Below are 25,926 nucleotides of genomic sequence, written 5' to 3'. Positions count from 1 at the left end.
CTCATTTTCGCTGTGGTATCGTGATACTACTCAGAACCATGATATTTTCATTGGTATCGTACAGTGGGTCCCAATTTTGGTACCGTGACAACACTAATCTGGAGGGGGTTCATCTGCAAAAACTAATGAAAAACTAAACAACGATATTCGGTATTCGGCCAAGCGCTTAATAATATTCGGCTTTGGCCACAAATTTTCATTTCGGTGCATCCCTACATTTCAGCATGTCAGAGGATTATTTTAGCACCAGAGGAGAAGTTACATTGACAAACTCTTTGTCAAACCCTTTGTCATGCTTGTTGCACATAGGCATACTGTGTCAGGATCCCACAGTTTCCCAATATCTTCCTGCTGATGCCTCACGTCTTACTGCTTAAAAGCTCAGTTTTTTAATTCTGCAGCTTGTAAAAACGTAGTTATGAAGTCTTTACCATGTTGGTATTGTAACCCACCACAAAGCACGCAGCCTTTAGGTATTTCATATTGTTTGCTAGCAGATGAAAATGACAAGGAGGCACCTTCAAGCAATACAAAGGCAATGGAGAGCAATGAATTGTTTTCCCCCCAATCTAAACGCTGATGGTGTCATTATTCTATAATCATACATTGTGCAATCAATATTTACTTCATAATGATAGCTCAAGTTAAAGCAAAAAACTTGCCTACATTATTTCCACGTTACAAACAGTCACATAATGGTGTCCTCAATTTGACATGCTAATGGCTTTGCTAGCATGTCCTGTATCAGTGAAGATATTAAGATATTCGCTAAACAGTCATTTGACATAAAATTGGCAATGCACAGTTAAAAAAAAGATGAAAAAGAGACAGGAAATGAAAAATGAATGAGATGATTAAAAAACAGGAAGTGCTAACTGTTACCTCCGTCTTGTCAAAATTCTACCGTTAGCTTGTTTGCTATTTTTTGGTGGTAGCAAATATGCCACATACCTCCATTATTAGCTCTGTTTTTCATCTCGACTCAAGTCTTATTCATGCGCAGTTACCTCATAAAACAACATTTTGTGCTGTTATACATTCAAACTCAAACTTAAGTTAGCAGTAAACTGAATTTTATGTGTCAGCAAGTTGAGCTTCCCAACACAAGCTACTGGTGAGATAAGCTGCTCTTAATGTCCTTGTTATAGTTGGAGCTCCTCTCTGTTTCCTCATGTCTTAGAGTTACTGTAACAATATTGAAACATTAACAGTGAAAACTGCAGCGGTCGGTGTCTTTCTGTCAAGGTCTCGGTGTGTGCCAGCGTCCAGCCCCGCTAAAGAAAAGCTGTATTGTCCAGTCTTTGCTTTGCACCTGAGTCAGAGAGACCTTGAGTGACTGTTACAGGGAAACACGTAATAGGCAGATAACAGGTCTGTTAGTTTGAGTTTCTGTGATACCTACAACACACACACACACACACACACACACACACACACACACACACACACACACACACACACAAAAAGTGTCTCTCTTGAGTACCAGCCGACTGTCCTCACAAGTCATTCTCTGTTAATCATCTCTACAGTGGGGGTTTTAGGACTGTAAAAGCTGTTAAACTCTGTAAACTCAAAAAATACCTTGGTTACTGTTTTTTAAGCAGGCCAACAATCTTAGTACCCATACACACAAAACCTGGAAAAGAGTCTGACTTCCTGCTTTAATATCCACAATTGTGACATTGTTTCCAGGTTTTTGATTTTTTTTTTTCTTTCTTTTTTTTTTAATTGATCATAGGTGACGCACACATACAAAGTTGCCTACTTGTTCTTTTCTTTCTGCAGCTCCAGCTGAAGCAGGCCATCAGACTGGGCTCTCCTCCGTCCCTCATGTGTGTGAAGAGAACGGACGATGCTGGGACCATGTCTGAGGATGACGGCCTGCCCTGTAGTCCTCCTGAATACACAACACTTCACACAGCCATGGTAACACATATTGTTATATCCCACTCTGTTGTCACACCTAAATGCTATTTCCAGACGGCAGTGCTAACACTATGATTCTTATTCTCTCCCTCTCAGAGTCAGGCTCAGCGAAACAGCTCCATCAGTCTGGAGGGAATAGACAGTGACGACGACCAGGTAAACACACAATTTAAAGAATACTTCACTAATTTAGTACTTTCCTTCTATAACATTGTTGGATATTGTCATTTTCAAACATGTAGTTTTCATACCCAACCAACCATGACTCAAGTGACATCACTTGAGCCAATGTATCAGACTACACATAGCTCCCTCAGAGGCACAACGGTTTTATATAAGATTTTCACATATACAGTAGAACTCCCCAAGACCTGTAAACGGACTGATGTATAAAATTGGTGGAGTTCCCCTTTAAAGGGACGGTTTGGATCTTTTGAAATGGGTTTGTACGGGGAGCTTATCCATAGTCGGTGTATTACATGAAGTACTACATGGAAGTCAGCACGCCCCAAGTTGAGAGAAGAAAACATGAGTACTGACATAGAAGCTAAGCAATTTGCTGCTGTGGACAGGGGCAGCAGCAAAATGTATTTTAGCCATCTAAAAAAGTCCCACCTAAAAAATCTGTAACAGCCTAAGTGTACACTGTATTTAGAATATTTTCATAGCTTTACCTTACCATGAGACAGCCTATTCCAACAGGGAAACTGCTTCAGTTCCCCATCTATGCTCTCTTCAAAGCCACCAGACTCCACTGAGAAAAACAGTAATTTTGGCTAGCTAAACACAGGAGCTGCCGGTTCACCACTGCCTTGATCCGTTAGCTAGTTTGAGTCATTTTGAGATATCGGTGAATCTGAACTAACCCTTTTAAGCGCTGAAGTCACACAATGACACAACCAAAACAAAGTGATCGAGGCAGTGGGAGACCAGCAACTCCTGTGTTCAGCAAAGTGAAATTACTAGAGAGCAATAAAACAGCTTCAGTTCCCCATCGAAAAGGGTTGTCTGACAGCATACTGATATTGACTTCTTTAGATAGCTAAAATATGTTTTGCTGCTGCCCCTGTCCACAGCAGAACATTGCTTATCTTCTGTGTTGGTACTCCTACCTGCTTCTCCAAACTTGGGGCATGCCGACCGCCATCTACTGTATGTAACACACTGACTATAGATAAGTACATCATACGATTCCACATCAAAAGATCCGAACTATCACTTTAAAGCTTAATCAATAATTATTGGGGGTAGCATGGTGAGTGAAGTCCTCCGTCAGGAAACAGCCATTCAAATAATGGTATGATATATGCTTTATAAAGGGACCTTATACAGAGAAACCTTCAGGCTGTGTGACTGTGATTGTTTCTGTGTGTGCGTGTCTCCTCATGTGACTATGATGGTAAAAACATCTCATGATCAAATCTAATTTCTGAAACATGAGAAAATAAAAGCCTCCTTCGTGCAAATTGACATATTTCTCTATTTCCCCCCTCCTGACTTTTATGAGTCTCTTAATCCCCATTCTTTTTTACTGTCTTTCCCCTTCTCCATCTGTATCCTCTAACTGTCTGCTGGCCTACTGAGTGTCTGTGGCTCAGCCCATGTGACTGACTCCCTGACACTGTCAGTTAAAGCAGTTCACTGCAATAATAAGTACTGTTCAGATGGACAGAAAGGAGTGCCAATTCGTGATAAGGCAGACGTCCTAAAAAATCCTCAACTATCCATTTAGCCTGGCTGGATATAATGTGGGCAAAAAGCATAGTCAGCAAAGTATGACAAATGAGCATTTAATGATAGTGCCGTTTTAGCAATTTCAGAAGGGTTTTTGGCCCGTCATTTCCCTACTGAAAAGAACCACAAATGGCCCTCTACAAAGACATGCACACAATAAACCTGAAAATATCCCTTTTTAAAGTGCCTTCCGCACACAAGAATGTGGTCAAGGAGGACTGCAGCGACTTGTGAATTACAGTCGCAGCGGCACTTTTTCCTCTTACTGAGAACTCTCGACAGACTTTATGGAGACACAGAATGTTTGTTTGAGATTTTATTCTGAAGATGAACTTGGATTTCATTGCAGGTCTGCAGACAGTTTTGAGCTGGACAACGTGTCCATATTATCAGCCCAGGGTTCTTGGGTCAGTCAGTCTTCATATTTACTGTAAATAGAAAGAGAGCAGGCTTTGTCTTTTCAGTCAGGAGAGAGACAGGTGTATTAGGTGAAGATAATACAGATTACAGATGTAGAGATTAAGGGATGATATGTGATGGTCAACATTTGACGTACAGTAGGCACTTAGACTCTATAGGGAGATTTTACATTTGAGAGGAGTCTGCCCTGAGCTGCAGCAAGACAAACCCCTCCATCAAGTCCAGACACTGGTGGTGGTGGTGGCTGATGACTCTGCTGAGACTGATGGCTGATGAAAGTAATAAATCTGCAAAGACTAGGTGGTAGTAGGGAGGTGGGGGGTGCGTACAACAGGGGTTTTCAGTTTGCTTTGGGATGAAAATATTCAAGACTGAAGGAATTACTTTAAACTCTGAGTGTTAAAGCTGCACTCATCAATGTTTAATTTTATTTTACCAGTGGATCAAATGACTGTGTGTAATGTAAAAGGTGCCATAGACTGTATTAAAGAAGCAGACATAGCCTCCGGGTTTGAAAAGTGAAGCCAATGCTGAAGTGCATTCAACCTGCATTCTTTCTAAAGGCCAGCAGGGGGTGACTCCACTGGTTGCAAAAAGTAGTCTGATTGTATATATGTCTCTGAGAAAATGACCCTGCTTCTCACTTAGTTTATTACCTCAGTTAACTTCTTCAAGTCTTCTTCAATACAGCATGATGTTCACTTTGTAAATGATGGTCCCATTTAGAGTAAAACAGACAATAAAGCAGAGTATGCTTTAGGGCGTGGCTACCTTTTGATTGACAAGTTACTACCCTGGCGACTTGTCAATCAGGATAGAGGTGTAGTGATGCTCACCCTCCACAGCTCCACCCTCTCCTATGGTCACCTCCAGTTTAAGCATTTAGCAGCTAAAGAATCAAATATTTCATTCAATAGTCAAACTTACTTTCTTGAAGTTGTAATGCTAATGTTGCTACGTGCCTGTTGGATGTGTGAACAGGCAACTACAGATGGAGTAACAACAGGAGGCAATCCTCCAAACACAACATTAGTTCAACTTCGTCTCTTCTCATGGGGCTGAAACTCAAATGGATCATTTTTTTTTCTATCATTCAATGTTGGTGTCGATTTGAGCTGTGAAATTTAAAATGTAGAGGGATTTAAAATCAAAGTTTTGTATTTTAACCTGCAGCTGTGATTCACACAGTAAACTCATAAACACATTTAAATACATACTGTATCTGTAGCTGAGGAGCTGTCATGTGCCTTGTGTGTGATGCTTGGAGATGGACCTCAGGGCGTGTGTGTGTGTGTGTGTGTGTGTGTGTGTGTGTGTGTGTGTTTTGGTGGGTGTGGACAAACCCAACCCTCAAGCTTGTTCTACAAACCTTAAATGGAAGTCTGCTACTTTTCTACTTGACCTTGTCTTCCTCTGTATGTCGCTTTCTCTCCATCCTTGTCTCTGTTTTATGACCTCTTTTCTCTTTTCTGTCTTTACTGTATGTGTTATTCCACTGACCCACTGTGTGTGTGTGTGTGTGTGTGTGTGTGTGTGTGTGTGTGTGTGTGTATTCAGAGTGCATTCCAATGGTTTCTCTGGCAGTCAGCGTGTCTGCTTGTAGTTATAGCGTTTAAATTCTGCCTCAACCCGTCTCTCTCTCTCTCTCTGTCTCTGTCTCTCTGTCTCAGACACAAGCACATGCAAGCACACACACACACACGCACACACACACACACACACACACATATATATACACAGAGACCTGAAAACTCCATAAACAGAAATCTAGATGTCAACAAAGAAGAACTGTGAGGTGTGAAGTGTCAGACAGACAGTCTCTCAGTCCAGTTATGAGTTTTGCTCAAAATCCCACAATACTGTGAGTCTTAAATGGTCAGTTCACCCAAATAATAAAATCATATCATATGACATCTAGTGGTTTCCAACCATGGAGATAGTTTTGGTCTCATTCGCTGATGTTTAGAGATTTTCATCTCTGAAACTTCTGCCACAAACCTAAGTAAAACAATAGAGCTGAACAAGGAGTGGTGCAAAAAGCATTAAAATTATATTTGAAAAAAGGCACTGTATTTTCCTATAAACAAAGTTGTGGTTACTAAGGCCAAGTCACAGACCTCGCTGTGGACTTTCTTAGAAGAAAATCGTTCTCAAACACAGAGCTGTGTCACTGAAACTGCCACAGTGGTCGTGTAGACTGTGAATGAATAAGATAAGGTAAAAACCTCAGAGATGTTGTGTTGAAATAAGTCAAAAAGTGAATCTGTCAGCGGACATAGAGGGATACTTCGCTAGTGATGACAGAGTAAGTGTTGGTCCTGCAGATAAGAACAGCTAATATTTATTCAGCTGGTCTCACCCTCTCCCTCTCTCATTCCCTCTCTTTGCAGGACTTGCTCTGTTCCCTCTGGTTTCTTTATCTGCTGCCTTTATCATTGAAGGGAAAATCCAGCTTTTATCACAATAAATTTACCTGTATGCCTCAGGAGTATTTCCCCTGTTAATAAGTTATTTGTGAAACTCTTGTTTCCTTCTCTTTTCCCAGCTGTCCTGTGTTGCCTCCAGCAGAGCGGTGAGCCCCCTGGTGGTCCCAGGAGACTTCAGTCAGCCGGCCAGTCCCTTCGGCTGCCTGGATAACTCTGCTGCCAAACACAAGCTGGGCCTGAGACACAAAGCCTGCAACAGGAGGAAGCCTATCAGTGTAAGACATTCAGACACATTCAAACACACTAACATGAGCAAATACACTTTAATACACCCATTACATATGCTTTAAAGGAGCAGTGTGTAGGATCTAGTGGCAATAAGTGGTGAGGTTATTGACTGCAACCAACTGAATACCCCTACATTTGCAAGTGTGTAAAGGCCCAGACACACCAAACCGGCTTAGAAGAACCAGCAGCAACGAAAGCCAACCGCTACGTCGCCTCACATCGCCTGTGTCTTGGCCAAAAAGTTGCACATGAACATACTGCAAAGACTACAGCTGACAGCCAACCTGCACATACCTTCTGCACCTGCGTGAGAGGAAATAATTCTCCACACCCGTAGATAGCGGTACTCTGTATTTATCATGCTTAAAGGGGGACCAGAAGACCGTCTTGGCGCTAGTTAGCCAGTCAGCACATTTACAACACAATCCAATGTTGAAAGAACAGAGCATATTTACTGTGCTCCAGTAAACAATAACACACACTGACTGACCTTTTGGGTCAGCCATAGCACCAGTGTTCCAATCACTTTCATTTCAACAGATGTAGTGGGTATAACCAGCATTTTCAGGTTAAAGGCCTTTGTGAAGGGATCACTTCAGCACCATCCAACTGGTAGTTAAGACTTATGTGTCCTGTCCATGCAGAAACTGGAGATTAAAACAGAGGGAGACTCTGTGGTGGAGGACACACTGGACACCTCCATAACAGAAGCTTCAGAGGAGCGAGAACAACAGAAGTCAACAGAAGGTCAGTGCTCATTTTTTCTGCTCTGCTCTATTCCTTTTTTATTTCTTCAACTTCAGAACAGTAGATCTGTCTTTATCCACATTTTCAATTTGCACATAAAAACCCCTGAGTGGAAACACCACATATGGATGGAAACTCACCTAATGACTACCTGCCTGTATGGAGGTCTCTCATTGGCCAATATGAAAATTAATATAATAAAATAATTTATTCTGATCAAAATTCCATATTCCATTTGTGTTTGTCTGTTTGCCAGTGAAATAATTGAAAATGAATTATTTATCCCAAATTCATTAAAATAAAAGCTCCACTGACAAATAATTGTCAATTTGCTCCTGAGCATAATGTTGCCATAATGATCAAAGAAATTTAATCTGAAATATAAACTTAAACTTAACAATGAAATTGGTCTTATTAAACTATGTCCTGATTTGAATAAAAATGATAAAATGGCTTTTTATAAACTAACTTTAACTTTTGAAATTTAATTTTAGAGTTTAGGTCGTACATTGTCCACCAACTTAAAAAAGAAAATTCCATTTCACAATTAAATTAATTAGTGAAATAACAGTAATCTACTTAGGACGGCACTCAAATTTATTTTAATTTAGATACATCAATTTATGGATTTTCAAATATGACACTGAATATTTGACTGTTCAGTTCTCATTTTCTCATACATTATGCACCCACAAATAAGATAATGAATTTTTGTTTTGGTTAAATGGTTTCAATTTAACATTGGCAGCCACAGACTTCCATATCCTGCTGCTGTATCATATTAGGTTGACCTCTGAGACCTTTGCCTCTGTCTGTGCTCCAGTTGAAAGTGTTGATGAGCTGAAACCAAAGCTGGACAGGAAGGAAGAAGAAGAGGAGGAAGAGGAGCAGCCACAGCTTTCCAGACACTCTCTGTTGAGAGACGAGGAAGAGAGGGAGGAGGCAGAGGAAGGGTTGGAAGCCGAACAGGATGTTTCACACGGTTTGGACTCTTCCTCACCTCCTGAGCTGCGTCTCTCAGAGGAGGAGGTCCCAGACGCCCAGACGCTGCCCTCCTCCAAGCTCAGCTCGAGAACCTCCTCTCTGGACAGTCCCGGGTGATTAGACATCATTTCCTCCTTGTTTGCTCCTAGTTTTTGTTTTCTCCTTCTATCAATCTGACCCCTGTGATATCTTCTTCCAGAGCCACGCCAGAGCCCCCTGCTGGTCTGAGAGAGTATCTGCTGGACCCTCCAGGCATTGCCTATGGAACAGATGAAAAGGGTGTTGAAAGTGACTTGGCGCTGAGCGAGGAAGAAGATGGAGTCCAGGAAAACAGGGAGGAGGAGAGCTCGTTCTTACAGGAGGTGCTGAGCTCCTTGAAGACTCCCCTCGCGTCCTGCTCGCTGGGCATGGAGACTGAGGGTGCTGTCCTGCAGATAGAGGAGGTGAAGGAAAAGGAAAGAGAAGATGTTGAGATAGAGGAAGGAGAGGAGGTGAAAGAAGAGGAGGTAGAAGTGGAAGAGCCTGTCAGTTATCAGGCTGTTCCCACTGGCTCCCTCCTGTCAGATCACACCACAGAGGAAGAGGTCACCACTCTCAGCGCTCCTTCCTGTCAAGATGTTGAAGAAGAGGAGAAAGTTGAATATAAGGAAGGTGAAGCGGCAGAGGAGGAGGAAGAGGAACCTGTGGTGGAACAAGTCAGTCAACATGGTGTATGTATCTTTGATTAATTTTTAATGTTGTGATTGAAGTAGCTTGTACTTTGACTTACCCCGACCCTTAACCTCTCTTACTGCTTTGAACAAGTGTTCCAAAAGTGACTCTACGGTCCCAAAAGGTGAATTTTTCTTTTTAATCTTTTGCACACAAGTTTCAAAAAAAATTCAGGCTCTCCACAGGATTCAACAAACTTTCTCTTTCTCTGAATACTGTATATACATTGCTTTTTGTTCTGCTCCATTTATGGGAAGGTTTCATTCACAGCAATGACACCCAAGAGTTAAAATTTTCACAGTGGTATTTGGGGCTCCTAAGAAATTGGAACGTTACTATGGCTGTCAACAATAGACCACAACAAATAATTGACATAGCCACCGTGATGTCACCCATTGGTTTGTGGTCTCTTGTTTTGAAGCCTTGAGTGTGGCATTTTGGCCATCACCATCTTGGACTTTGGAGCCAGAAGTGACCATATTTGGACCAAAGGGTTGAGCTAACTCTAATGCTAGCTGCTAGCTTGGCTAGCATGTTGCATTTACAGTTATGGTTCACTGTAATAGTGCTAATGCTAACTTTTTCTAGCAAAAGACAAGCTTAAAACCATCAAAACAAAATGTATTTAATACAAAAACTGAACGTCCAAATTCCTAGAGGAACTTTTAGTACAACTAAACACTGAAGAAGGCTATTTCAGGCAACTAAAATGTTAACTTTAATAAACTGAAAACACTGAAATGGCAACAGCTAACACGTTACCTAACCAACGTTGTCACCATGATGGCGTCTTGTCAATGGAGGGCACCCACCTGTCATTCAAAGCAGCCCACCCTAAATAATGGGCAAGTTTAAGCCTTTATAAAATGTAAACAGGTGAGTTAAATAAAAATGTACCCCCCCATACAGTTGTCATAAAAGGGGAAATTAGCTTTAGAGACCAAAACTATTTTTTGTACCAGGCCATAAACATATTTATTCCTGCTGTAAAGTTGGGCATTTTAACATGGGGATCTGTGGGGATTGACTCTCTCTTGGAGCCAGCCTCAAGTGGTCATTAGAGAAACTGCAATTTTTTTGCACTTCTGTGTTGGCTTCATTTTTCAGCTCCAGAGGTTTGCCGCTTGTCGTAAATACAAACACTGACATACTGTGTTATCAACATATAAAGCTGATAAGGTGGGCAAGCTAGCAAACAGCTGCCTATTTACAGAACTAGCAGACATGAAGCAACATCAGCATTAGTTTTAAATTATGTTTCTGGCCACCCGAGGAATCTAAGTCTAATATTTGCTCTCTTTTTAGCTCTGTTTTTGGTCTCCACCAACTCTTAAGCTGCTAATACTCTACGATGTTCACCAGCTATTAGCTAACTTTGTCTGTCTCGCTGTTGAAAACCTCTACTAGTCTTATGTTCCTCCTTCCTTTATCTTTCAGCAAGAAGAGGAAAATGAGAAAGAAGAGGCAGAGGAAGTCACCACTGAGGAACAAAACAACATGCTTACAGGAAACACTGTCAACCTGATAGAGGAAGAGAGAAGAGAAGAAGAAGAGAGTGAAGGTGAGGAGGAGGCAATAGAGCTGGAGAAAGAGCCAGAAGTGGAGGAGGAGGGACGGGAGAAGAGGGAAGAGGAAGATGAAGAGGTGGAGATGAAGGAAGCAAAGGAGAGAGTAGAGGAGGCAGAGGAAGCGACAGAAGAAGAGAGGGACGACGCAGAAGAGATGACTGAGACGTTTCCTGATGCAGCAGATGAAGAAGTGGCCATGCCGCTGCAGGTGGAAGATGAGGGTGTAGATGTTGTGGTTGGAGACAACACTGTGAGCATCGAGCAACACTTAAAGGATGATGAAGAGCTGGGTGATCAGGTATTTGCCATAGTGCATGACAGTCGAGAAGCTTTCAGTCAAAGCTTTGAAGAGAAGAGGGAAGATGGAGAAGAGAGGAAGGTTGAGGAAGGTGTACAGATTGACCTCACAGAAAAATCCGAGCAAGAGGAGGACAGTGAAGTGAACCAACCTGATGTAGATCAAACTGAACCAGATCTGCAGCAGGAAATTGTAGAGGCATCCCATTTAGACGTGATGCCAGTGGAAGAAGATCAAACAGAGGCCACAGAACAAGCTACTGTGTCCTCCAAGCCTTCGTCTTTGTCTCTTCCAGAGTCACATCATGAGACTCAGCCACAAGAGAGTGGAACCAGCAGTCCCAGTAAGACCAGCACTGCCACTCTCCACATAAATCTGCTCTCTCCAAGCTCAGAGAAAGCTGCATCTTTCTTTCCACAGTCTCCAACTGCCTCATGCCCCAAAGAAAGTGAGACACCTTATCATGCTGTAGCAGCCACAGAGCAAAGCACAGCGTCCACAGAAGAAGAAGAAGCAGCAGTGGAAACAGTGGAAGAAGAAAACCAGTCAGCCCCAGAGAGGGAAGCTACACCTCCTCCCTCTGTGGAGGAAGAGGTCAGCCAGCTGTCCAGCGGTTCAGATAAGAGCAAAGCCCGCTTCACCATTGCCCCCGCCTGGCAGAGGTCACTCTCTATCGAGGATGCAGATGAGAGCTCGGCACCTCCCTCCTCCCCACCTGCCTGCATCACAGGGCCTGGAGGTGTGGAGGTGGAGGCTACAACTAAGAAAGACCAAGAGATGAAAGCAGGGCCAGTGAGTTCTGCTAAGGTTGAGCTGGTGTTGAGCCCCAGTAAAGTGAGGAGCGCAGGTACCATCACTGCATCGTCGCCATCATCCATTCAACCTCAGACTTCAGTTGCTGCCAGCACAGAAGGTAAGAATGTTGAACATGTCTAAGGTAGATCATGAAGATTATTTTTTGGGGCACTTGACTTGTCTTTTCCTCGGCCTGTTTAAGTGTCCTAAAATATTATTTCCAGTCATATTTTCTCTTTGCACAACAAGCTATGAAAGTAGTCTGCTTTAAGCCACAAGAGATGAACTTGCTGTTGGAGTTAAAATAAAGTTAAACCACAGACCAACTTCTCTACCCTCCCACCTACAGAGAGCTCCGTCGTAGTGGAGGGAAACCCCGACAATCCATTTGGAGTTCGGCTGAGGAAGACGTCAGCTCTGCTGCACTTCAGCTCGGAGGAGGAAACCACAGAGGTGATTCCCTGACTTTCCTGTTACTTTTGATAGTTTTACTTCCATTTATACATGAAACATTCCCAAAGCAACACACTGTCATTCTTCTTTCTGCAAGGGATCTAAAGTTCTCTTAGTTTTGGAATGTAATGAAAACTGAAAATTAGCTTTAATTAGCCATCATAGCATTAAAGGTGGATTAATGTAGCGCTAACTAATATTTTACAATAGGCAGACTGATTACTTGTCTGCGAAAGGTGTTGTTCGTGGTGACAAACCCACAGATAATTGTCACAGAACACTGCAGCCTTTAAAGGGATAGCTTGGATTTTTTTGAAGTGGGGTTATATGAGGTACTTTTCCATAGTCAGTGTATAACACACAGTAGATGTCATCAGCACGCTCCCAGTTTGGAGTACCGATGTGGAAGCTAAGCAATATACTGCTGTGGACGGGGGCAGTCAGCAAACATATTTTAGACACCTAAAAAAAAGAATAACAGTTTAAGTGTATACTATATTGAGCGTATTTTAACCGCTTTTCCATGCTGCAGACAGCCCATTCTGATATGGAAGCCGTTAACAGCTTCAGTTCCCCCCTCTATGTTCTCTTCAGAGCCACCACACTTCATTTACAAAGATAGTATTTTAGCCTCACTGAACACAGGAGCTGCTGGTCTAACGCTGACCCCATCAATTTGTTTGTTTGTGTTATTGTGTGACTTTGAGGAATAAAAACTAACCCTTTAAAAGGCCAAAGTCACACAATAACACAATAAACTATCCAACTGAGGCAGCGGTAGACCAGCAGCTTCTGCCCTCAGCTATGTTAAATCACTGCTTTTCTCAGTGGAGTCTGGCTTTGAAGAAGGCAATATATCTGCGTCTGTTCCCTATCGGAAATTGCAGACAGCAAGTTAAAGGGGTGAAAAAAACATTAAGTATAGTGTACACTTAAACTGAAACTGATTTTTTTGGTGGTTGAAATAAGTTTTGCTGCTGACCCTGTACAAAGCAGTACATTACCTAGTTTCTGTGTCGGACACACCTGCCTGCTTCTCCAAACTGGTTGCTTGTTGTTTTGATTTTAGGGCCCAAACTTTGCTGCAGCATGCCTTTTCCTTCTTGTTTTTTTTTTTTTCTCATTAAAAATACCAGGAACAAAAACAGAGCTAAAAGAAGAAACCTCATAAACAGTAATGTTGCTCCGGCTCTCCTGGATGTGTAAATAAGCAACTGTTGCTAACATGTTATCAACTTTATAAGTCAATAATGTGTTAGCTTGTTTCTGCTGCCCCCACGTGTCATGCATTTGTAAAATAACATTTTGTATTGAATTTTGTATTTATTATCTTATTTTCTGTTTTTCAGCCTCCCACGGAGCCACCAGCTCAGCCAACCAGCTGTAGAGTTGACTCCCCGCAGCCAATCAGTGTAAAGCCCTCCATAAGTCAGCCAGTCAGCAACAAGCCGGCTCTCCCTAAGAAACCAGACGTACACGGAGACAGTGGAGTAAAAACCAAGCGCATGTCAGGTGTGTGTATACACACATAAACTCACACCATCTTCATTTTTATATACAAAGCACACAACACTTACAGCTAATTACAGCTTTCTTTCTCAGAAAAGTAAAGTTTAAATAGCTCCTGATTGAGGAGCAGATGATGTGACAGTGTATCTGCTTTGTTATTGATTCAGACCCAGCTGCAGCTCGTGGTGTTCCTGGGGGATCTGATTCTCCCAGCTGGATTTCTGTGGCCAAACAGAAACAGAAGATCTACAAGGAAAACTCTCTGGATGAGATTACTGTCAGGAAGGTAATCTGAGTGTGACTGGTTTGTTAGTTCCAGTTCACTATGTTAAAGAAGTTGACATAGCTGATATTATGTTTAGTTTGTGCTCTCCAAAAGTCCAAAAATACAACTGCGCTTGGATGGAATGATGGTCATGATCTTATTTCATCCCCCTCTGACACCACGTGTTAACAGTACATCACCACACTTTTCCAGCCACTTACCTGTATAACTGTGTGTGCTACTGTCTGTCATCAGGAGGAACAAGAGAGGAAGAGTTCACTGCCAATGTATGTCAGCTCAGCTGCAAGCAGGGAGCACAGCAGCAAAACTGCTCAGTCCTCTGGCAAAGGTCAGAACACACACACACACACACACACACACACACACACACACACACACACACACACATTTGAAAGTGCAGAAGACATTGTGCTGCCAAAATCCATTTACTAAAGATGCATAACCAGCGGCAACAACCAGCTTTATTTTGTTTAGTTTTACTGAAATTTGAATTTGAAAACTTAACATGCTGAATTTCTGTAATGACCTTGGCATGATTTGAGTACACTAAGACGACTTCCCTACTATTGTATTTGTTCTGCACTTGTTGCAAAGCTTTCAACTTATGCAATTGTGCCCTCACCTGGACAAACACTGCTACTGCAACCAATCCAACAAAATTCTTTTTTTTTAAACTTTAATATTTCTTGATGCATAAAGTCACAAGTATCAAGTATATTAACTTATGACTTATGTTAAGGTTTTTCACAATTAGAAAGATAAAAAAAAAAAAAAAGCAAGCAACAAAAGGTAAAAATCCCAAACCAAACAGTCATGGTTTGCCTCTTTATGCCGACATATATGCCATCATGACTGGTGTGTATCAGTTTTTTTACTCTTTATTTTAGGTGTAGTGAAGCAGCAAGATAGTTTTCCACACAAACTCCCTCCATGTCCTTGAATTTGTAGTAATTTCTTGCGATGCAATTTTAATGTTGGGCTCCCCCTCCAATTCACTTCACTTTGTAACGCTCATCCTCTGTTCTCTGAGGCACTTGATGGTTAAATTGATCACACACGACCACTGGTTCACAAAGACATGACTGATCAGGGCAACAGTTTAACAGAAATAAAATCTTGTTTTTTTTATTTTTAATTGCCAGTGACAGTGGTAATGTTAAATTGCATATCTCAGAATATGGAAATAGAGCTGGTCCAGAATAGAGTATAAAGAGGGAAAGCAAACTACATATTCTATTAACAGATCTACTGCTGTGTATATATATATATTGGTATTTATTGTAACGTATAATTTCATGCTGTTTCCTGCATATTTCTCTCATTTGCATGTCTGCATATGTATTATAATATCCCTTTTTTCTCTTTTGACATGCACCTCACAGTTTTAATACTAAGATTACTGATACATCACATTTTACGTTTGTTGACATGCATATGTTTCTATTTTTTTTTTCCTCCAGTGAGTCCGTTGGAGATCAGTAAACCTTCAGTGTCTGTAGAAAAGGAGGCCAGGCGGGCTCTCTCTCCTCCAACCCCAGTGCCACCTCAACCTTTCAAATCCCAGTCGCTCTCCTGCCCTGTCCCTCCAAAACCCCAGCCTCCTCCTACCGCCGCCAAACACACACCACAACCCAGCTTGCCCCAAAGATCCCTGTCACCCCCCACTCCCATTCCTGTTGCCCAAAAATCTCCCTCTTGCACAAGCCCGACGTCTCCCACCAAAACTGCCACCTCATCCAAGACACCCTCGCCACAGAGCACAACGCTTACCTCCCCTCCGTTTTCATCGAGAACCGCCCCGGAAAAGTCTGGTTCAAGAGCTCCGGGGCTTTCCAGCCAGACCCCGTCCTCCCAGCGAGGCCTGCCTCCCCCAGCGTTGGCCCAGGACGAGCCTCCCTGGATGGCCCTGGCCAAGAAGAAGGCCAAAGCCTGGAGTGAGATGCCTCAGATCGTCCAGTGACGGGCACAGGTTTCGGTAATATCTTGTACATAGGCCCAAGTGGGTCCGATCTGAACAGGGTTCGAAGTGGGCCTCGAGTCTGGATGGACCAGAATGCATTTGCACACAAAAAGTTTTCTGTTGTTCTTCCTGGTTTCTGTCCTGACTTAAGTCTTCAGATTGGTGCAAAGCCTCCAATCACAGCTAAAGACAGGCTCAGTTTAACCCCTCCTTTCTTTACGTCCTTATGTCGTACATTCGTGTTTTCTAAATAACAGGGTAGGACCCCAAACAGTAAAGCGTCTTACTTGAAGTGGATCCATATTTTTTCAACAGTCTTAGTATGTTAAAATGTGCCTGATTGAGAGGAAAAACCTGCAGTCTCACAGCAGAAAATCTACGTTTTTATCTTAAGTAACTCAGATGATTCCACCAGATATCACTAAATATTTCAGGGAAGACAGAATTGTTTTATAAAGAGGAAACTTTATTCACAGAAAGTTGGTTAAAGACCGTCAGTCTCAGTGTGTGTGTGTGTGTGTGTGCGTGTGTGTGTGTTTATTTAAGGGCAGTGATACATGCTCACATTTTGAGGGAAGTGGAAAATATTGTGACCAGAGGGTAAAATGGGGGAACATCCAAGTTAAGCTGGACAAGAATTTGCTGATCCAATTGCTGCTTGTCATGAGTTTTGGTCAAATATGCTGATCCTTATTTCCTCAAAGTGCCATCTGTGTATCAGGTTCTTCAGGCAAATATATTTCTTGTAACACGATCCACTGACACCAATCTAATGTTTGTCGTGTTGGCGAGTGCTGAGTGTGTCCAGCGTGTTCCAGGTTGTCAATGTAAATTTCATTTTTAATTTTCTCTTTTGATATTTTAAATACATAACTACACAGTGTTTGTTGGCATCCTACAGAAATCTGTCATCTCCAAACAGTCATTTGTTCGGTAATCAAGGAAAACTCTCATCACATCGACTCTCATGTGTTTTTAATACTTCAGACCATCATTATGTTGGCAGCGTGTTGCAGGCGCTTATCAAACACTTTCCAGGTATAAGCAAACATGTAAATGAAACAGAAATCAACACACCGCTAATTAATCACTTGGAGTTTGGTTTGCTGCAGGATCCAAAGCATCACTAAAGGAAAACACGGCTGAACGTTTTCTTTGTATCAATTAAATGTATCCATCTCACAGTTACTATACATGTTTTATGCATTTTGTTTTATTTTGTATTGCCTTTTGAGAATTTGTCTTGTACATAAAATGTGCAGTAAAGAACAAATTAAATCAGTTTTTCCTGCATCTTTTATTATCTGCATGTGTGTCCGTACACAGTTTCTGCAGAATTATAAAGGAAATATGTTTTTCTTGCAGCAAAACAGCCAAGTTCATTTGGGTAAAAAGTTAAAATGCCTTTAAAGGAATACTACACCACCCAAATAATCAGTAATACATCGGTTACTTATCTCGTGTTACATTGAATTCATTAAGAAAACTTTCTCACATGCCTCCATGTTGAATGAAGAATCAAAAAACAGAGAATATTCTTGATGTATTCAAGTAACCAGGGTCCACGTTTAAAAACAGCAAAACTATATCAAAACATCTGTTTACAAACTCTCACAAAAGTGTAGTATAATCCAAGTCTCATTCATCCAGTCGTACGCTCAGTTCTTCCTGGACAGCCCTTTCTGACGGGGAACTGAGCAGAAGATCTATTGCCAAAACAGTAATTTTACTTTGCTGAACACAGGAGCTGCTGGTCTACCTCTGCCTCCATCGATAGCTAGTTTGTGTTATTGTGTGGCTTCGGTGAATCCAAACTAACCCTTTAAAATAGGGGCCTTCAGTGTTCTTCAGGCTAAAGCCCCCCAAGCTAAAAGAAAAACGGAGCAGGGAGTCAGCAGCAAGTCAGCAGCAGTTGTAGCATGACCAGCTGTGTTAGCCTCCCACTCTACGCTTTCACCAGTGGTTTCTGAGGTGGACTGTGTGTCAAGAGTCTCTTGCTTGAAAAGTTACATTAGATCCACTGTGGCCCACAGGAAAGTCTGTACACATGGAAAAACATTACAGCTGATTGGCCAATATGTTTTAATAGTACGTAAATGTTAGCTAACTAGTTCACTTTGCCATTATGGATAACGGCGAGGTGACGTGAACTGCCGCACAGTGATTTAGTGTCAGCTAGCTGAAGGATTTATGGGAAACAGTTAGCCTATCATAATTGTTGTTTACCATAAATTGTTTTGTTTTGTTTTTATTCTTTTACAGGCCTCCTGTAGCAACTCTGAGGACCCCCTGGGGGTCACGGACACCCTATCGAAGATCCAGGATTTAAAACACCAAAGTCACAAAATAACAAACCAGCTTCTCTAAGTAACGCACTTTCAATTGTTTAACGCACATGATAATTTTTTAACTGACATCCTAATATTAGTATTTTTGTTCATTCTTGCTGGTATAGATCCTGGTCTCAAATTGTCAGTCTTTATTTATTTATTTTTTATTTATTTATTTTATTATTTTTGAGAATTTGGGGGTCAGGAGCATAAAATAAAGGATTCATTAATTCATTATTATCTAATCCAGACTGCATCACTGGATATGTAATGAGACATTTGAAAGATTATTATAATTCAACAATTAAATGACAAAAAAAATCCAAAATAATATTTCTTAACTTTCAGTTTCATTCCTCAAAACAGTCTAACATACTCTTAAAATGACTTTAAAGGGCATTCCAGCAATTAAGTACTGCAGTTCCTTAAAATAAGTTACTCACAAGTGACTGATTGAAAAACAGAACGGTCAAAATCAAAGCCCACAGACTGAGATATCTTGACTTTAGCCTCCCCATGTGGGCCAAGCTCCAAAACACTTGAACCTACATTTCCCATAATACACCTCAGTGTCATCATTCATTAGACCCTCCATGCTGTCTTTAAAACTCCAAACCCTGGTATGTAATGCAGGCTTTCTAAAGCTCCTCCTGAGTCACAGAAAATATTATACAACTGTTGCCTCAGGCTGAGTTCTACTTCCTATGATGAGTAAACTGACCACTGTGTTAAATCTGTGTAATACTCCTTTAAGCAACACACTAAATTCTTTAGGCTTATTCAAGGTCACTTTCACTGAAGTATCTCGAGCCTTAAGCTCATAGCTGACAATAATCTAATTGGCCCAAAATATTATGATGCAAACTATTTTATAACTTTAAATGAGTGGCTCAGTTTCACTGAATTATTTTACACCCACAGTGTTTCTAGTGACTCTATTTTGAATTTGTGATTTAGAGCATAAAACTCATATTATAATACACTATAACAATTAATTATACCGATTTATCAAAAAGACTCATTTTTAAGGAATGACTTACAGTACTTTGAATAAACTCTCCTTTGCCAAACAGAGCGTCTCGAACACTCACTGTACAGTCTTGGCATGTACACACATGCACATCTGTGTTGTGTGTACGTGATTGTCTTCTCGTGTGTGGGCAGAATTTCAGCCAACTGTTTGTGTGTGTGTGTGTGTGTGTGTGTGTGTGTGTGTGTGTGTGCACGTGTGCATGTGCGTGTGCATGCGTACAGGAAGCTGTAATCAGTGAGAGGGCTGTTTAAACTCCCCAGATGTCTTTTCTGGGTGAGTTAGGTAACGCCGCTGCTGCCCTACTTCTGATACATGCACTATCACATACACACACACACACACACACACACACGAGACTCCAAACTGGACCAGCCAAGATGTACGACGTGTGAGTGTCCGTGCCAAGTATCCATAGCGATGACTGCTGGGTGCTGACCTTCTCATTTACAGGTTATATAACTAACCAACTTGGCAGGAATCCCAGAGGTGAGGACAAAAACAAACTATTAATCCTGCCATGAAAAAAAACTTCTTAATGTTAAAAGTAATTAAAGTTTTCATAACTGTGTTAAAATCAATTTAAGGCTCAGCCACTCCTGTGTCTGATATTATTTGTGTCAGACATTTTTTGAGACTCTGTCCACAGGAGTGACAAATATAGGATAACCATAAAATAGGCTCACTTCTCTCAAACAGCCAGAACTCTGTGAGACACAGAGGTGGTCACAAGTCACAAGTAAGTCTCAGGCCTTTGCACTTAAGTCCTGAGGCAAGACCAACAAGTCTTAAGTCAGGTCCCAATTCCTAAACTTTGAGTTTCAAGTACTAAACAAGTCATAATGAGCTCCTCACCAAATGTAATGTCATTTGAACACTGTAATAATATGTTGAATTTACAAAAACTATGAATGCTTTTTAATATTTGTACCTATTTGTTACTAGGTTTGCTTATTAAAAAGTTACATAGCCTTGACTTAGCATTCTTTGTGCAACTTCAAATGTCAAACAATGTTGGAGTTGTTGCACCTCCATCTGAATTTTTCTGCTTGCACATCTTGCAAACTGCATTTTTTTTGTTGACCACGTTTGTATGCAAACAATGTATTTTTGGTGACTTTTTTTTTGTCCCATAATGTTTTATTTTTTTACCACTGGCAACATAACATTAGATGTTCATGATTCTCTCCTGCAGCTTGATTGGATGCTGTTGGACTGGTTCAAACAAAGTGGATAATCTGGGAAATTAAGTGCCGACTTGCTGTAAATAAATAGTGTTTATATTAATTGATTCAGGAAATGGGGGAAAAATGATTGATTCAAGGCCCACTTTTTAAATAAAATGTGTTTTAATCTTTGGGCTTGGGGAAAGGTATCAAGTAATAGCAAGTCAAATGGCTCAAGTCCAAGTGAAGACAGGCGTCTGGTGTTAAAGTCCAAGTCAAGTCACAAGTCTTTTTTTATTAAGTCATCAAATTTGTGGCTCAAGTCCGAGTTACAACACATGAAGACAATGTAATTTACTGGTGTCACTTTGCATCCTTTGTGATTAGTTTTTGTATCATCAGGAAACATCAGTAGAAAGTGCAAGATGCTCACTTAAAACAGGTTATATGATTCATCCACTGCATGTGCTAAACCTGTATTTATCTCTATAAACAGATTCTGCATATATCTGCAGAAGCCTGAGCTGTATTGACCAATCAGGTTTGACCAGCAGGAAAATAATCCATGTGGAAAGGCACAATGCTTTGGCTGAAATACATGTTTTTTTGTTTGTTTATTTTATGTTGTTGTTGTTTTTCTTCAAATTTATCTGCATTCATATAAAGATATCCGAAATGACTGGTGCACTGAAGAAGAGGTCTTGGCTTGATATCCGCTGACTACACCAGATCAGCCTTAAATGTTGGCCCTCGCCCCCAAGAGGCTTGTCTTCATCAGAAGATAGCCAGTGAGTTCTGAGATTGAACCTGCATTAACCTGCACTTAGGGGCAGTGAAAACAAGCATATTATCACCTCATAAAATTAGCTAAGTTGTTAGCTAGAAGTTTTTACATATTTAGCAGATACAGAGCGACATAAGCATAAATCCGGAGTCATGGCTGTGGTGCTAGCCTTGCTCTGTTTTGGTCTCCACCAATTTGAAAGGGAATATTTTGGCTCTTTAGTTGCTAAATACTCCACTTTTGCACTTTTTTGTATTTCCACTGCACGGTTCCACTGCAAGCTATTCAACTCAGCTCACTGTTTTTAGGTTTTCCATCAGCAAAAGTTGTTGATAGTACCCTACTACACTGAGGGGGTACTATATGTGGGGGAAACAAAATCGAGAAAAGGACCTGGTACCAAAAGTATGTTGAGTCAGGTTGAGCCGAACCTGAAGCATTTGTCTACCAGCTAGTTGCTAATGTTGTGTGTCTGTTGTTTGGTGACATATGTAAAAGAAAAAAAAAGAGCTTTTTCACTGAAAACAATCTGACTTAACCAAACAGTAGCCAACAGTTGCTGGCCATAAAAACAAAACAACATTAAAATGCTCTGTGGCTTTCTATAAAACTGAAGATCAAAAAGGTCCTGCAACTTAAAAGTAGTCATGTGATCCTTTGTTTTTACAAAAAGATTGACCAGTGCATCCTAAGTCAAATAGCTGAAAGTACTGGCTGTTTGCAGTCTGAAGTGGACATTGTAAGCTACAAGGCCAAAACGAGATAACATCTGTCTGGCAGCAGATGACGAATTGGACTTCCACAGCAACAAAGTAGACACACACTCTGCATGCTTTGGGGTTTGGTCAGAGAGGCCTGACCTCACTGACCTCTGTGTACGAACCACAGTGACCCTGGATCGGGTGAGGTCGGATTCTCAACCTGTCATTGTTTCCAGTGACATTATAGCTGCCCATTTGATCCTTGCTGTGACAGTGAATTTCAATTAACACAACAATGACAGCAGTGGCTGGTCTAAACCTGCAAGATAAGCAGATCCGCCTTGCCATCAGTGAACACGCTGTTTCCAAGAACTGTGCAGTCACTGATGACACTATCATACTTCCAGCTACAGGCCATCCTCACCAGATTTAATTTCATTATTTCCTCTCATTTCATTACACACAAATCTTGATAGTTACCTTGTTTAAAATGATAGAAGATTTAATATGTCTAGATTAAAACAAATCAGCAAAGAAATAACATGAAATGCAGCACACATTGTTCTGTGTATTTCATGTCATGGCTCATCAGCTCTGTCAGAGACGATATGCTCTGCCTGTGGTTCAGCACCAAGGCTGTGTTTGGACAGTGGATTGTTCTCATTTTCTGCATTTCCATTTCAAAAAAGAAAACACTCCCCTGTACCTCCTCATGAAAACTATGACAGGGATTTGCATGAACAAGACTGAATTGCACTAAACCTTTTCATTTTGTTTTTGTGTTGTGTATTCATTTCAGTCATTTAATCATGACTCAGCAAATGCATGTTAAGAAAGAGAAAATATGACAAAGTGTATTGTATTTCACGTTATCTATTTGTTTGATTCAGCCAATTACGACATTTTAAATCTTTTGCAGTAAATAATCGCAAGCATGAAATTTGGTTCTATGTGTTGTTGCAGACAGATCCTGCACATTCCTTTGGAAAATGAAGCCAATTATCATGTGACAAGCCTTTTGCAACACACAAACTTATGGATAACAAGTCCTCTTTGTTTTCCATTTAAATAAGACTAAGACTTTACAGTCATGCTAGCAGCTCTGTGAGGCTGTAGTGCTTTAAGCTAAATGCTAACACCAGAATGCTAACATGCTCGCAGTGACAATGGTAATATGTTATATATATATGTAATATATTTTGCAGGTAGCCTTGCATTAACTGTGCTCACCATTTTAGTTTCGCAAGTTAGCATGCTAACATTTGCTTATAGTAAATGTGAAGCTGATGTCACGCTATATCAAGTTTTTTAGACGAGGTCGCCCTCTTGTGAGAAACGCACTGTGTTAGCTCTGCCTGCTACAGTGGTCAAGCAATGCTATTTGGACAAACTAATCATGATAAACAATATATGTGACTTGGCAGCCCAGAGCTGGATTACAGACCCTTATGCACTACCTCCACTTACATACCCGAATATTGTAGACTATCTTGTTTTTGGACTGCATACACTTTGGTAACAGAGATAATGGAGCACGTACCTCACATGATGGCGCCCACGTCAGACAGGGTACAGTATGACATACCTTCACATTCTTTGTTAACACTCAACACAACAGCCAGTTTTTGTTTTTGTTTTTTTGTTGGTGTTTTTTTTTCATAAACCAAAGTAGTGGACAAATTAAATTTAGACCTAATAATGGTGCTAAAATTAGGGCATCAACAAAGCTGTTAGAATTCATTTTGAAGGGGAATGTTTGAACCATAGGTAATCCATCCTGTAACCTGTGAAGACATTTCATTCAAAACCACAAATCTAATGTTGTCTTGTTGGTGATGCTAGATGAAAAGTTACCTGATCAGCGAAGTCATTGGGGTTAATCCTCTGGGAACCATGACTGTCTGTGCAAAATTTCATGGCAATCCAACAGTAGTTGAGATGTTTGAGTCTGGACCAAAGTGGTGGACTGACTGAGAGATCGGCATTGCATTACAGAGCCATGCTACTGATGTGGCTAGTGAGATAAGGTCACGTTTCCAGAATTTAAAAGATGTATTTAGGTTGTGGAGTAATGACTTGTTGCTGTTCTTCACTGTGATGCTTAACACATAATGAACATTTAACTGAACGTCTTCATGTATTTTGGTTTGTGGCTGAGTGATAATTCAACAACAAAGACGGACCATCTAGTGCACTTGTGAGAGTCTCAGGAGTGCTGATTTGCATAAACAGGATAGATCCTAGACACTAAAGAAAAGGTTTTGATGACAGAAATGTACTGTATGCAATATGCTGGTCTCATTAAAGCTCCTATGCCTCTATATTTAGAGGCGCCGGGATTGGCAGGAGTAGGCCTTCAGATCTCTAAGAGTCCTTATGGGACTGCAGAGACGAGCTAAACTTGCTAATCTGCAGTATAATTACACTGAAGAGCAACAAATAAAGAGCGCGCCAGGAAGTGAAGCAGACACTGCTCTTTCCCTCCATCTCTACTTCTCTAATACTTTCTCTAAGTTTCTAACTCTGACTGAGTGACCTACATTTGTGTTGCTTGCATAAACAGTCTTCCTGTCTGTCCAGCGTCCCCCCCTCGCTCTGTGTATCTCTATCATTCGGATGCACATTAACAGTGTGTGTGTTTCTTATTTGTGAGTGTGCAGTTCAAACATATTGGAGATGTATGTGTGAAAACAAGCTGTCACTCGCCTTGGTTTTGGTCCCACATTCCAAAAGCTTATACCTCTCTCTCTCTCTCTCTCTCTCTCTCTCTCTCTCTCTCTCTCTCTCTCTCTCTCTCTCTCTCTTTTCTCACATTCTCTCTCACAAACTTGTTTTCTCTCCGTGTTTTGTTCTCTTCAACAGTCTTTTCTTGGTTGTTTACTCTGCCTTATTTATCCTGCCACATTCACACACACACAAACCACCACCCTCCTCTTTCAAACTGCTCTGCTTGGATTTGTGTCCATCAGTGGTTTGGACTTTCCTTCAGAGACCCTGTACTTCAGAGGAATGTTTTCATGACCCAAATTGGTTTTGTGAGCAGAAGTGCAGATTTACTGTATCAACTGTTTGTTTAGGCTATAGCTTCCTAACCTACAGGATTTCACTCAGCCTGCCTTCTACGGACCTGACCTAAAATGAAATGTTGTTTAAGAATGTGACAACAGTGTGAGTTGTTACCTAACTGTTAGCCTATATAGGACTTGTGAAATGCAAAATCTCTGGTCACATTGCCCGCATGTGAACATATGGACTGCTGCTGCATCGATCTAATTATCTAACCTCACTCAACCTGAATATTTACCCTACTTCATTGGTGCTCTCCTCTGTCCAGCTGCCAGAAGAAAATGTTGGCACTGTAAATCAGGAACACCTTGCATTTGCATGTTTCATAAGTATTATATCAATGATTCTAAATAACGAAGTACATGAGTTGACAGTTATCAACGGGCAAAAACCAAAATGCCTCTGGATGTAATGGAACAGGCTGTTCTCTTGCACTGTCTGTACATTTTCTTTCGAAAAGTAATGGACCAAAATTTGAATGTAATGTATTCCTGGTGATAATGAAACAGTAATTTGTGTATAACCCATGTATTTTGTAAGACTGCGATCATATGACCAATGCACTGACAGGTGTAAAAGGAAGCAGTCCCACACAGGTTGGGGTGGTGGATGGTTAACAAAACACAGAACTTTACCCCAGGAGACCGGAGTTCGGAGGCGTGTGAATCTTGAGTCATTTTAAGGTATGCCCCTACGAAGTTTCTTTTCTTAAACCTAACCACAGTAACTTTACTTGCTGAAACT

The 25,926-nt window shown here is 41.0% G+C and overlaps 1 protein-coding gene across 2 annotated transcripts in view; it reads left to right on the top strand.

Annotated features, from left to right (window-relative positions):
* The window catches only part of zgc:66433 (uncharacterized protein LOC321250 homolog), a 71,932-nt gene extending 54,545 nt beyond the window's left edge, over positions 1–17,387 (top strand). For both annotated transcript variants that reach the window (XM_050042124.1, XM_050042125.1), the window contains exons 5-16: positions 1,786–1,926; positions 2,023–2,082; positions 6,626–6,781; positions 7,439–7,541; positions 8,365–8,638; positions 8,725–9,235; positions 10,674–12,015; positions 12,247–12,350; positions 13,700–13,862; positions 14,027–14,145; positions 14,380–14,473; positions 15,606–17,387. In XM_050042124.1, the coding sequence (XP_049898081.1) occupies positions 1,786–1,926; positions 2,023–2,082; positions 6,626–6,781; positions 7,439–7,541; positions 8,365–8,638; positions 8,725–9,235; positions 10,674–12,015; positions 12,247–12,350; positions 13,700–13,862; positions 14,027–14,145; positions 14,380–14,473; positions 15,606–16,105 (3,567 nt within the window). In that variant the 3' untranslated portion in view covers positions 16,106–17,387. The remainder of the gene's footprint in view (positions 1–1,785; positions 1,927–2,022; positions 2,083–6,625; positions 6,782–7,438; positions 7,542–8,364; positions 8,639–8,724; positions 9,236–10,673; positions 12,016–12,246; positions 12,351–13,699; positions 13,863–14,026; positions 14,146–14,379; positions 14,474–15,605) is intronic.
* The last annotated feature ends 8,539 nt before the right edge of the window (positions 17,388–25,926 follow it).

Source organism: Epinephelus moara, chromosome 4 (assembly GCF_006386435.1).
Source record: "Epinephelus moara isolate mb chromosome 4, YSFRI_EMoa_1.0, whole genome shotgun sequence".
Classification (NCBI taxonomy): Eukaryota; Metazoa; Chordata; class Actinopteri; order Perciformes; family Serranidae; genus Epinephelus; species Epinephelus moara.
The sequence above is the reverse complement of the archived record's forward strand: the minus strand, read 5'-3'. Positions and strand labels throughout refer to the sequence as shown.